The sequence below is a fragment of the Gymnoscopelus braueri genome (assembly GCF_963280865.1).
Source record: "Gymnoscopelus braueri genome assembly, chromosome: 13".
NCBI classification, from domain to species: Eukaryota; Metazoa; Chordata; class Actinopteri; order Myctophiformes; family Myctophidae; genus Gymnoscopelus; species Gymnoscopelus braueri.
Window position 1 is genome coordinate 9,544,432 of NC_137615.1, and position 13,757 is coordinate 9,558,188.

The 13,757-nt window shown below is 39.9% G+C and overlaps 1 protein-coding gene across 1 annotated transcript in view; it reads left to right on the forward strand.

The window, feature by feature from the left end:
* Positions 1–4,092, forward strand: part of rab11fip4a (RAB11 family interacting protein 4 (class II) a) — a gene marked incomplete at both ends in the record, with an annotated part of 77,901 nt that extends 73,809 nt beyond the window's left edge. The window contains 4 exons of the mRNA XM_080447137.1: positions 300–437; positions 1,130–1,261; positions 3,072–3,215; positions 3,976–4,092. Of these exons, the coding sequence (XP_080303263.1) occupies positions 300–437; positions 1,130–1,261; positions 3,072–3,215; positions 3,976–4,092 (531 nt within the window). The remainder of the gene's footprint in view (positions 1–299; positions 438–1,129; positions 1,262–3,071; positions 3,216–3,975) is intronic.
* Between the last annotated feature and the right edge of the window lie 9,665 nt (positions 4,093–13,757).

The following is a 13,757-nucleotide window of genomic DNA, read 5'->3' on the forward strand; positions in this document are numbered from 1 at the left end:
ACCTACTGGCACGGTTACTTCTTATTCACCTTGAGAATCAACCTACTCATCACGCTATGCTGTTTGCTATGGCGTGACGCATCAATCCACAACCTCCATACATACATACATACATACATACATACATACATACATACATACATACATACATACATACATACATACATACATACATACATACATACATACATACATACACAAACAACACGTTTCGGTGAAAACAAGTTGGAGGTGAAAACGGCAAGTAAAATGCGCTGAGATGTTTGAGATGTTTTTTTTCTCCTCCCCTGGTCGTCCAGGAGAAGCAGAGGATGACTGACAAGCTGGAGGACACCGGCCTGAGACTGAAGGACGAGATGGACCTGTACAGGAAGATGATGGACAAGCTGTGGCACAACCGCCACCAGTTCCAGAAGGAGAAGGAGGCCATGCAGGAGGTGAGGTCAAACGCACACACTTATACACAAATACTCTCTGTCATGTCCGGTCATCAAGATATCGTTGCTGTCGGGCAGAAAACTCTTATCTCCATATTCTAACTTGTTGTGTTTTTTCGTAAATTAATTCCCTACTTGATCATACTACAGCGTCATACAAAAAGAATCACAAAGTAGCAGATCCACAAGCTCAAAACGGGAAGCGAAGCGACGTGTTTTGAGCTTGTAAATCTGCTTTTAACAGTTTTGGACATAATGAAGTCACTTGAAAGGACGTTCACATTAGCATGGCTGCACAGTCTAGGATTTGGGTATGAAAGCTTTCATACTTGAATACTGCAACCTAGATCCTTTCCTATACAAAATACCTTACACATACTATGTCATTTTTATTTATTTATTTGTATTCATTTATTTGTTAGGTTTTGTGTCAATAACATGTATTGCTACATGGCTACTATACCCAGCCTCTACAGTCTATAATGCATATTCTGTAGCACCATTTATATGTGTGTACATTGTATAATGCATATGGCAAATACTGAAGTTGACCTCTGAACTGACTTTGTGTGTGTGCGTGTGTGTGTGTGTGTGTGTGTGTGTGTGTGTGTGTGTGTGTGTGTGTGTGTGTGTGTGTGTGTGTGTGTGTGTGTGTGTGCGCGTGTGTGCATGTGTGCGTACTGTACGTGCAGCTGATTGATGACCTGCGTCGTGAGCTGAATCACCTCCAGATGTTCAAGCTGGAGACGGAGCACCCGGGTCAGGGCATAAGCACCAAGACCAGAGAGATCGAACTGGAGCACGAGGTCAAGAGACTCAAACAGGTCAGAACGGACCCACAGGTCATTTACAGTAGTGGTTTTTCAAGTCAATAACCCCCCCCTGGACCCCCCAAAACGGTCAATCACGCATACTGTTTAGCACTGCTTTCTTTTTAACACTTTGTATGCATTTATTTGTTTGTTTGTTCATTTATTTATTTTCTGTTGTATTTGTTTTTGTGTCAAGATTTTATTTAGATTTAATTTCAAGCACTTTGGATTGCATTTGTCGTATGAATTGTGTTATACACACAACAAACACAGTTTATTACGGCAGCATACGGGGAGTCAGGATTGATTCACTCCTTGTCTTCTCCCCTGGAGTCTGAAAACTCACCTCTTCAGACTCACACCTCCTATAGCTCTCCTTGTTTCTTTCAATTTAACACAACAATTACATTTTATTATAGTGCCAAATCACAATCAAGTTGACCCTTTACATAAAGAGCAGAGACCTTTTGTTCCACATGTACCAAGTATTTTATTTAACCCATTAATACCTGGAACGCATCTGTGTCACTTTAGGTTTCTTTGGCTATTCAAAAATAGCAGATATACAAGCTCATAGCGCGGCACCGAGTGCCGCGCTATGAGCTTGTAGATCTGTTATTTTTGAAAAATCTTGAAAAAAAAAATTGGGATATTTTTTTTTTTTTTTCAAAAAACTGTTAGGATTTAGAAAACATTTTGAAGAATCGCCTTAAACATGAGATGTTACTGTAGGTGTGATGTCTGCCCTGCTATTCTAGTTACTTTGTAGCACCTAATTGCTTTCTTTGCATTCTATTTCCTCCACCAATTACCCTGTTTATTGACTACTAGGGTGCACTCTTGCATGTTGCAGGTCTGCTAAATTGTAATTAGATGGAGGGGGATGAGACAGAGTTGTTTCCCACAAGTAACAGAACAACAGCCTTACAAATTCCACCACAATCTCTTATCTCACATTTTTTTTCGTAAATGAATGCCCCCACTTGATCGTACTACAGTGTCACACAAAAGTATCAAAAGTAGCACAGATAAAAGCCCGAAACGCGGTGCGTTTTGAAGGGACTCCCTCTTTCTTTGGCGTGTCCCCCAGGTGTTGCCTGAACCCTAACCTTTAACTTGACAAAAACTATGCCTAACCCTAACTATCACACCCGACAGAGAGGATATCCTACCAGTATAGATTATACCAGTACACATAATCTAAGTATACACACAGATTCTAACATCATACAGCTTTTTCCCAGTACAAATGCAACCAATATATATATATATATATATATACAGTGGTGGAAAGTAACTAAGTACATTTACTTAAGTGCTGTACTTAAGTACAATTTTGAGGTATTTGTACTTTACTTGAGTATTTCCAAATTCCAATACTTTTACTTGTACTCCACTACATCTCAGAGGAAAATATTGTACTTTTACTCCACAACATTTACTTGAAAACTTGAGTTACTAGTTACTTTTCAGATATAAACTATGATATAATGAAACATACATTAACCACTTTAGCCCTATTTTATACATAGGCAATTTGAAAATAGCCGATCTGCTATTTTCAAATATTTAGTACTTTTACTTTTGGTACTTTAAGTACATTTTGATGCCAATACTTTTGTACTTTTACTCAAGTAAATGTTTAATTCTGGACTTTTACTTGTAACAGAGTATTTTTATATTGCAGTATTGATACTTTTACTTAAGTAAAGAATTTGAGTACTTTTTCCATGACTGTAAATATATATATATACTGTACACGTTCCATAAAGAATGAGTAATCACAGAAGATAATAACACATCATCTGACTGTCACCTCCAGGAGAACTTCAAGCTGCGTGACCAGAACGACGACCTCAACGGTCAGATCCTCAGTCTGAGCCTCTACGAGGCCAAGAACCTGTTTGCCTGTCACACCAAGGCTCAGTCTCTGGCCGCAGAGATCGACAACGCCTCCAGAGACGAGGTGAGTCCACTGTTTCTCAAACTTTTTTTCATTTCAAGGTTCCCCCCAACCAACGTCTGTGTGTTGGTTATAACAATATTGAACGAATGAAAAGTATTAAAAAAAACACTTCTGACAAAACCAGCTAACTCCATTGGATCCTCAAACACTCTGCTAAACCAGCTAACTCCACCAAAAGGGGGGTGGAGTCAACAGGTTTTCCATTTACTCCACCAATTACCTTGTTGGTTGTCGACTAGGGTCCGTGCAAATCACTGCTCTCTTGTACTTTGTAATAGGGCTGCACCCTATTAGGAAAACATGTGATATGCGAAAACATTGAATATTGCGATGTTTTCGACTCCACTTTCCAACAATGTGTTTTTACTGAAAACTTTGCACCTGCTATTGACAATGAATATATACTTAGCAATACAGTTTCTCACTGTATCAATATCTTTATACCTGGCTTGGTGAAATGAATAAAAACCTGAAGACAAGTAGCAGTGAGTGACTAAATGTATTGATATGCAGAGTGTGAATACATGGCACAATGTATTGTATTTTGCTATTTAGCCTATATTGTGCATGTTGATATTGCGATGATGGTACATTTTCGATATAGTGCGCAGCCCTACTTTGTAAGTCTGTTAAATGGCTAATTTGTAGTTGGAAATGTTAAATCTCATTTCCTTCTCTTGTATTGCCTTTCCACTCTTTCTCTCTCTCTCTCTCTTCCTCCATTTGCCTTCCTCTTCCTCTCTTTCACATGCTCTTCCAGTTGGTGGACGCCCTCCAGGAGCAAGAGGAGATTAACTACCGTCTAAGGCAGTACATGGACAAGATCATCCTGGCCATTCTCGACCATAACCCTTCCATCCTGGAGATCAAACAATGAAGACCACACACACGCACACACACACACACACACACACACACACACACACACACACACACACACACACACACACACACACACACACACACACACACACACACACACACACACACACACACACACACAAAGACACAGACACACAGACGCGCGCGCATTACCATACCTTATTGTTTCCATGTGCACAGCCTCACCATGAACCGAATACAGACGTTTCAAAGTGAAGACGAGCTAATTGTCCACACTTCCCTAAAAGGTCCTGACTTGTTGTATACAGAGCCGTGACCTCTTCCTCACAAGTATAGATACATGTTGGTGCACAAACACACACTCTATTCTACTCTACCCTACTTTACTCATTATTGTACTCTGCTCTATTGTATTCTACACTACTCTACTCTACTTTACCGTATCCTCCAGTGATTTATGACAGAAACACAAATGGAGCGACAGAGAATGACAGGAAAGAATAGATAGGAAACAGGAATCTTGATGTACACTTACTGTTATTACACTACCTCAGCAAATTTGACTGCTGTCCACAGCTAACACTAACAACTCTACTGTCACTGGATGACAGGGGTCTGCACCTGAAGCATCTGATTGATTCGAAGTGGGTGCGACTTAAAACATCCTGACATATTCTTTGTTCAATGTCTTTACATGTGTTAAATGATGGCGTGGAACTGGGACCAATTATGTGCTTCGGTAGCCCAAAGTGATTTCCCCTCGTTGCATTCCTTGCCTTCAGCTAAAGGCGGATCTTTACGTTTTAGGATCATGGTGTACCATTGACTTCACCAAGTAAGCTAATGGAGCTTGTACTCAACTGGCTTTCTTCTTCCGTTAACACCTCTCATACCCGGCGGCTTCTCATAGCTTTCAAAAAGACATGAGATGGCATTCCGCCATTGAGCTGGTCAAACGTAAAACTTTGGCAAGCACCTGTCAAACACGGAAGTATCGGTCAAACCTTTAAATATAGTGTCAAAGTATTGCTGCTTACAGCCAGGTTTGACCTCAGTCAAACCTTTAATAACTTGCAACCTTGCGTCCCTATCTATTTTGGGCATGTCAATCAATGTACATTTTTAAAAAATGCCAAAACGTTTTGACAGATTTTCAAAAAAATAGCAAGGCTCGCAACATGTCACACATGTGTTCCATAAGGAAGGACGTTTATAGGGAAGCAGGTGTCTATTTAGAAACGGGTGAATATGGCGTTCCATAAGGAAGGAAGTTTATAGGGAAGCAGGTGTCTATTTAGAAATGGGTGAATAAGGAGTGAACAAGGTGTTAATGCGCACTAAGTCACCAGCTTGTACTAGGGTTAGGGTTAGGGTTAGGCTATTTTACTTTGTTAGTATTGATAGTATACTGTATTAGCCTTAAATCAAGTCTGTTCGTTGAAGCACAAGTCAAGGTGAATGGTAGATTCAAAGAAAAGCGTCTCTGTAGGGCTTGAGTTATTTTACTTATGAATTAGGGGAACAAAGAAATAACTGTGGAAAAGTGGTGGGTGGAAATGCAATGTGTAAAGAGGAACATGTTTATTTTTCTTACATAAAGTAATCCTATTATCTTTTCCCTGTGATTGTTTGTTGGACCTGCTAGCTAGAGCACACGTTCAGATTCTGTTCATTAGTCTTATCAAGACAATGCAAATCAACTGTTCCTCACTGATCACAGCGTGTGATGAAGACTCTGTGAAGAAAAATGGGCGCATAAAATTCAAGGTGCCCCTATACTGTAGGACCTGACTCACTGAAAGTGTCATTGACGCAATCATCACATGAGTCCACCTGTTCACATCGTTTAAAATAGAACCGAGCTCTGAAAGACCCGTCAACAGGTTTTGATGCGCTGCCACCATCTTCTCGTAACTGGCAGTGAGTTCCACGTCTCTTTCTCCTATAGGAACCATTTCATTTAGCTTTTGAGGTGCACTATGAAGGGCATATAGCATTACTGAAGGACATTACATTAACACTAACCCTACTCCTCATTGAGCAGTGACTATACATGCATTAGACACTAATGATTGTTCTTTGTCAGTTAAATCGTTTATGTGTCACTATGTGAAATGCAAAGAAAAAAAAGCTATAGGCACTTCATTGCAGTTAATTCTAGAGAGGAATGGTCTTTTACCACTTTTACCGCATTTCACAAGATGAAGAGAATAATTCAGTGATTTGTACAGAACTGAACAATGGAAGTTTCTCAAATAATGATTCCAAGTATAGAAATGTGCAGGTGAAATGTTTACTTGCATTGCTTAGAGTTATGTAGAAGTGCACAGATATTCATGAACAATATATTGATTTGAAATGTCACAGGGAAAATCAGTCATGTTTCACGTCACTGGTCCCAAATGTAACTTAGGCATTAGGTATTTTCTTCTGTATTGTTATGAATGGAAATGGATTTTGCTTCATCCTTAAGATTTGCTCACTCAGACATCATCCACTGACATGAACGTGCACGTGTACACACACACACACACACACACACACACACACACACACACACACACACACACACACACACACACACACACACGTACACTGTAGTTGATCACGCATAGATTAGCTAGCCAGACATAAGGTGTGTTACACCAAAAAGGTCGCCATGGGCTATCAAATATTGAGCCGTGTGAATAGAAATGTATTGTATTGTCAAAAACACAAAACTAGTTTTGCTTGGTTGCACAAATATTGTACATCTACTTTCTTTTTTTTTTGGTACTGTTTTCTTTGCGTGTTCGTTCACAGTTATCTTGTTTTTGTGCCTTTGTATCAGAGGTATCACAAATGATATTTTTTCACTAGTCGAGCTCTGATTGTCTGCAGTGGCCATTGTGAGTGAGCTTTTTTGATATCTAAACATTTGCTATTGGACTCATCCCATCATTTGTGTTTTCTTACATTGTAAATGTTGTACAGAATCTAGTTAATATTTGTATTTATGTGCCACGCATTAAACTTAATGAAGAAAAAAGCTGTCTTTTATAATGTTTTATGATAAGAAAATAAAAAGGGATAATCTGTATCCTAGACATTATTATTATATACGTGTGACCTGGAAATATATAGCACACTTAAAAAGATGTCATAGCCAAAGTATTTCCTTATAATCGATCCCTTAAATGTTCTAAAAGTCAATGAAAATCTAGACTTAAAGTTATGTTATTGATTCATTCTCACATGCAGAGAGGAAAATACTTGTCTTTAGATGCAGATAATGATATAGTCTGTCACCAATTACATTACATTACATTACAGTCATTTAGCAGACGCTTTTATCCAAAGCGACTTACAATAAGTGTAATCCTACCAATCCTGCATCAATAACTTAAACCCTATATACTTAGTTGTTTCGGGATCCCCCTGGACTCTATACTTGGTCTGCTCCATTTTTCACTATACACCAAATCTCTTCGCGAAATTTGCCAATCGGCAAGCTCACAACGTTGTGATGCATTGTGAGCTTGTATATCTGCTATTTTCGCCGAATGTTCATCCCAGAATAAGGACGCTAGGCTTCATGTGGTTTAATAGATCACTGACATTTTTTGTTCACTTACAGACTGTCAATGGTGTTGTACAAACTAGACATGATGCTGTAAATAAACTCCATTGCCTTTGGCATGACCAACTGTTTTCTTTGTCTTGTCTTCTCTTAACTTGTTACTGGGGCTTTAATGCAGTATTTTAATGCGGAAAACATTCATAATTAAATGAATAAAACAAAAGAAACAGTTAACAGGATGTGAAAGTGGTATGATAAGCATGTACACATGCAGTATCTCTGCAACATGTGGTCTTCCTCTGGTTTGCGTTATGTGGTGGATTATGATGGTAGTTTGATTAACAGAACACACAACTACTATGTATTTCCATGCTTTGGTTCACTGCTGTTCACTGGAGACACACCCATGCTTTCCCTGCTGAATAAAATTAATGCCTGCATCAAGGTTCAAGGTTGTACTTTAATGTACCTGTGCACAAGATGTAACAATATAGTAGAGTAAAACCTATTTTTGTTCTGCTTCCTTCAGACAATGTAGCAGCACTGATAATAATTATAATAAGTAAAGAAAAAATAAAGAGACAAACGTGGAGTAGTTTAATACTACAGTAATAGGATAATAAAAATTTATACCTAGGTCAATATACTGTACTATTCAATATATACAGTACTTTAAAGCTAAATACACTAACTAAACCATATTGATAGCTAGCATACAACTCAAGTAGTGAGGCCAAATCAGGCCATAATGACAGCAGGGCACAAACTTCTGCATTTTATTAGCCTGATTATCAGACTGAAGCGTGAAGGCTGTCCACTCAGAGAACAGGAGGGGTCTATGTTCAGTTCAGTTTTATTTTCAGATCCTTTGGACAAGTATACAAATAATACCAAAAAACACACTCACACACACACACACACACACACACTAGCCTGGTATCCAGCCTGCTTCGCTACGTTCGGCGGACTTTTTTTTCTCTCTTCGCTTCTCAGTCTGGAGAGCACCCTATTGACTCGTTTTGCAGAACTACACTGGAACTACATATGTTACGTTGGGCAACGTCGTTGCTGATTGGATGTTGTTCAAACGAATGACGAATCACAACGATCACACTGTTTTTTTTTGTCCCGCCCCGCACCACAGACCAATCAGAAGCCACGGTAGGTTTCGAAGCTTTTGGCATGTCCCGCCTCCCTTGGAGATAGGAGGCTTTCCAGACTGAGAAGCGAAGAGAGAAAAAAAAGTCCGCCGAACGTAGCGAAGCAGGCTGGATACCAGGCTACACACACACACACACACACACACACACACACACACACACACACACACACACACACACACACACACACACACACACACACACACACACACACACACGTATATATACATAAAATTAATTCATTTGGTTTATTTATAAAAACTATTCATACTAATCATAATAATAATCATAGTATCTATCATAATAATTGTCCAAGCCCCCGAATAGGGTTTAGGGAGAAGCATTCAGCTTGTCGGGCCCAATATTACCCCTGGTAATATTTCCCTTTTTTATTTTTATAAATAAATAAATCATTAAAGCCTGGTGAAGTGAGGTTAATCCAGTGAGGCTAGACTTTCTTTGGCTCTGAGACACCGTGGTTCTCTGATTGGTCTCTGGTCAGGATCCTCCTTCATCATGATTTGTGTGCATGGGGTTCTCATCTTAAACAAGCTTAGTGCTTAATGAGAGTTCCAGTTTAGTAGACCTTGTATTGTGAATTTGTACTTCCATGTACTGTACTGTTATGTACTATTCTCATGTCTTACTAAATAAACTACATCAATCAATCAATCAATCCTTCTCTGGGAGGAACCGTTCACACCACTAGTAGTGATTGGAGGGGCGCTCATACACACTCACCCCGCGCTCTCATTCGTATTTATGATTGGTGGGGCGCCCACAGACAGTACTAAGTTGAATATATATATATAGAATATATAAGTCTCGTGTTCCTCTACTACAGCACATTTGTTATTGTTACAGTTGACACCAGGAATAAAACCGAATTATGTCAGGAAGAGGGAAGACCGGTGGGGCAATAACCGTGAGGTGACAAAACGAGCCCTAATGTACAAAAGCACTTTAGAGGGAGGACTTGGCGCATTGGATGTTGGCAACAAACTGTTAATTGCCTTTTGTAAAAATGTGGCTAGGGGATTTCTGTGTGGAGAAACCTGGCTGGGAGACCCCCAAAAGTGGGAGAAACATAGGTGCAGGGGCAGATTGTCAATTCCATACTACAAAGTGACATATGGAGATTTTACAACTAAACATAGCACTTTGAATATAAACTGGGGCACCCAATCAAACAAAATAATTTACAAATTAATAAGTGAGGACTTATATGGAGGATTGGTGAATTTTCAAGATTGCTCACTGGAGCAAAGTAAACGCCTAGTAAAGTGTTTTAACAGCGGCCTTGTTACAGGGACCATACAGGATGTTATGTGGCTGACGGTGCGTTTTAACAGCGGGCGATCAGCGGGCGATCAGGATAGTATTTTCCGGAAGTGCATTATATGTCTATGAGAGCCGGCGACTACTGGCGATAGGGCGAAGTGGGCGGGGGGGCGATGAAAGATGGATTTTCTTTATCTTTTGGACGATGTCGCCGGCGATCGCCCGAGAGTCGCCCGCTGTTAAAACGTACTGTAACAGTACATAGGAGACTCCCTGTAAGAGCAGTAGTCAAGTGGAGTTGTTTTGTGAGAACCACAGAATGCCCTATAGTGGGGTCGTTTCGCACAATTATCGATACGAAGCTGATAATAGCGCCAAATTTTGCATGAGGCTTCTTTAGGACCTACTGATGGATTCTAGCCTTGGGTACCAAACTTTATTTTGAATATTTTCCATACATTTAGGCTTATCAATATTCATTAAAAAAAACAGGCCGATTCACTTTTTGGCCTATAACTCTTGAACCGTAGGTCATAGCATCAAAAATATTTTTTCCCTGGACTCCTTGGATCATGACGCAACTTTGCATATAGGTCCCGCCTCTTTTCCGATTTCAAGATTTTCCGCCATTTTGCGTTATCTTCAAAACACATATTTTGCTACTACTCCTAAATATTTTGTCCAAAACTCACACAAATCGGCACACCCTCTGTCTTTGGTCATGTGATCAAGATTTATCAGTCAGAATTTTCATATTCCCTTCGGATTGGCTACGATTGGCTTCTGAAATTTGTGGGAGGGTCTGTTTGGAAAAAAATGGCACAAATCATAAACACAGCGTCCTATTTGTCCTAAATTCATATCATTGAGGGGCCATTAATAAACGTAGAGCCAATGCGATTTCACTTCCACCCATAGGGGGCGCAACAAATTCTACAAATGTCACTGTTTTTGCGCCAAATTAAGTACAAATGGTCTTGTGAGTCAAACATTTGCAATTGCAAAGTGGAGAACAGTCCAAATTTGATTTGCCACATTTGCAGGTGGAACAGTCCCCTTTACAAGAGCATTTGATCAGCTCTCAGATTCCTTGGTCCATCCATACTCATGTGGGGAAGGAATAACTTGTTCTGTTTGTAGGCTGGTCGCCCAGATGCCTGCTTGATACACTGCCCGCTTAACATGCTGAAGTAGTGCATCTTGGGTGGGTGGCAGTTTCTCCATTGACCTATTCCCATGACAGAAGAGTTATTTTCTAGTCTAGTTGATGGAGCTCAAAGGACTGGATTTGTCATACAGGATAACCGTCAGTCTCTCAAGCTTCTGGAATCGCTGACTCTCAACATTCAGCTGCTGGAAGGGATGTTTGGCCAGACTGACAAGTATCTCTGTGACATCATCATAGGCTTGCCAGGCATGCCAAGCTGACTTCTTACCCTTACTGTGGAAAGCAGATGTTGTGTCTGGAACATGCCAAAAGCCCACCCAGATGTCAGCCAAAGGTTGAATCGACCTGTTGCAATCATGAGGAGGCAGACACCAGGATTCTGGTTCATGTACGGCATGCACTTGAGCAAGGAGCAACAACTATCCTTGTGCGTACTGTGGACACTGATGTCATCGTGATCCTTGCAGGCTTGTTCCATCATTTAGTTACGATTCAACCTTTGGCTGACATCTGGGTGGCTTTTGGCATGGGCAAAAAAGACCGATTTTACCACATCAACATCATGTGTAAATCTCTGGGGGAGCCACAATCTCGTGCTCTGCCTATGTTCCATGCATTGTCAGGTTGTGACACAACATCTGCTTTCCACAGTAAGGGTAAGAAGTCAGCTTGGCATGCCTGGCAAGCCTATGATGATGTCACGGAGATACTTGTCAGTCTGGCCAAACATCCCTTCCAGCAGCTGAATGTTGAGAGTCAGCAATTCCAGAAGCTTGAGAGACTAACGGTTATCCTGTATGACAAATCCAGTCCTTTGAGCTCCATCAACCAGACTAGAAAATAACTCTTCTGTCATGGGAATAGGTCAATGGAGAAACTGCCACCCACCCAAGATGCACTACTTCAGCATGTTAAGCGGGCAGTGTATCAAGCAGGCATCTGGGCGACCAGCCTACAAACAGAACAAGTTATTCCTTCCCCACATGAGTATGGATGGACCAAGGAATCTGAGAGCTGATCAAATGCTCTTGTAAAGGGGACTGTTCCACCTGCAAATGTGGCAAATCAAATTTGGACTGTTCTCCACTTTGCAATTGCAAATGTTTGACTCACAAGACCATTTGTACTTAATTTGGCGCAAAAACAGTGACATTTGTAGAATTTGTTGCGCCCCCTATGGGTGGAAGTGAAATCGCATTGGCTCTACGTTTATTAATGGCCCCTCAATGATATGAATTTAGGACAAATAGGACGCTGTGTTTATGATTTGTGCCATTTTTTTCCAAACAGACCCTCCCACAAATTTCAGAAGCCAATCGTAGCCAATCCGAAGGAATATGAAAATTCTGACTGATAAATCTTGATCACATGACCAAAGACAGAGGGTGTGCCGATTTGTGTGAGTTTTGGACAAAATATTTAGGAGTAGTAGCAAAATATGTGTTTTGAAGATAACGCAAAATGGCGGAAAATCTTGAAATCGGAAAAGAGGCGGGACCTATATGCAAAGTTCCGTCATGATCCAAGGAGTCCAGGGGAAAAATATTTTTGATGCTATGACCTACGGTTCAAGAGTTATAGGCCAAAAGGTGAATCGGCCTGTTTTTTTTTATGAATATTGATAAGCCTAAATGTATGGAAAATATTAAAAATAAAGTTTGGTACCCAAGGCTAGAATCCATCAGTAGGTCCTAAAGAAGCCTCATGCAAAATTTGGCGCTATTATCAGCTTCGTATCGATAATGTAAAATAAACAGGGTTAATGTACTGGACTACTATGCCAGGTTGTACACACACAGAGACCATAGACCATCTATTAATAGACTGCAACAAGTCTAAACAGATATGGAGTAAAATGTTTGACATGGGGGTCAAGGTACCATGTCACAGAAATATTTTGTATGCCAATTGTACCTGTGCAAAAGAAAATTATGATTTATTCTGGTTGTGCATTTGTGTCACTGTTTTTAAAATATGGAAGACTCGGTCCAAAATGGCAATGGTCCATAACATAGTTATAAATGCAGACACTGTTTTTGGGCAGGTGAAAACAGACTTAAAAAGGAGGAGAGCTGTAGATCTAAAAAAAACGCACCCAACATTTAATTTGACCACAATCGCACTGGGCACTTGATGGGGTCTGTGAAATACGGGGTGTTTCGTGGACCTTATCGGGCGACCAGTGTGATACCACGTAAAGCCTTATGAAATGTGTGGAGAGGTGATTTCCATGTAATGTTTTGAAGGATCGATGAAATGTATGATTTTTGATATATCCATGTAATGTTTATGAGATTGAGATTGCCTTGTTATTACCCTGCCATGCTCTTAAATAATATGTATTGCCAAGGCTTAACTTATGACTTATGTATATAAAAATATATGTTTTTGATATAGCCATGTAATGTTTATGAATTGAGATTACCTTATTACCTTGCCATGAATTTAAATAATATGTATTGTCAAGCCTTGAATTATGAATTTTAAAAATGTATTTAATTGTAAGATGTGGAAATTCAATAAAATACTTT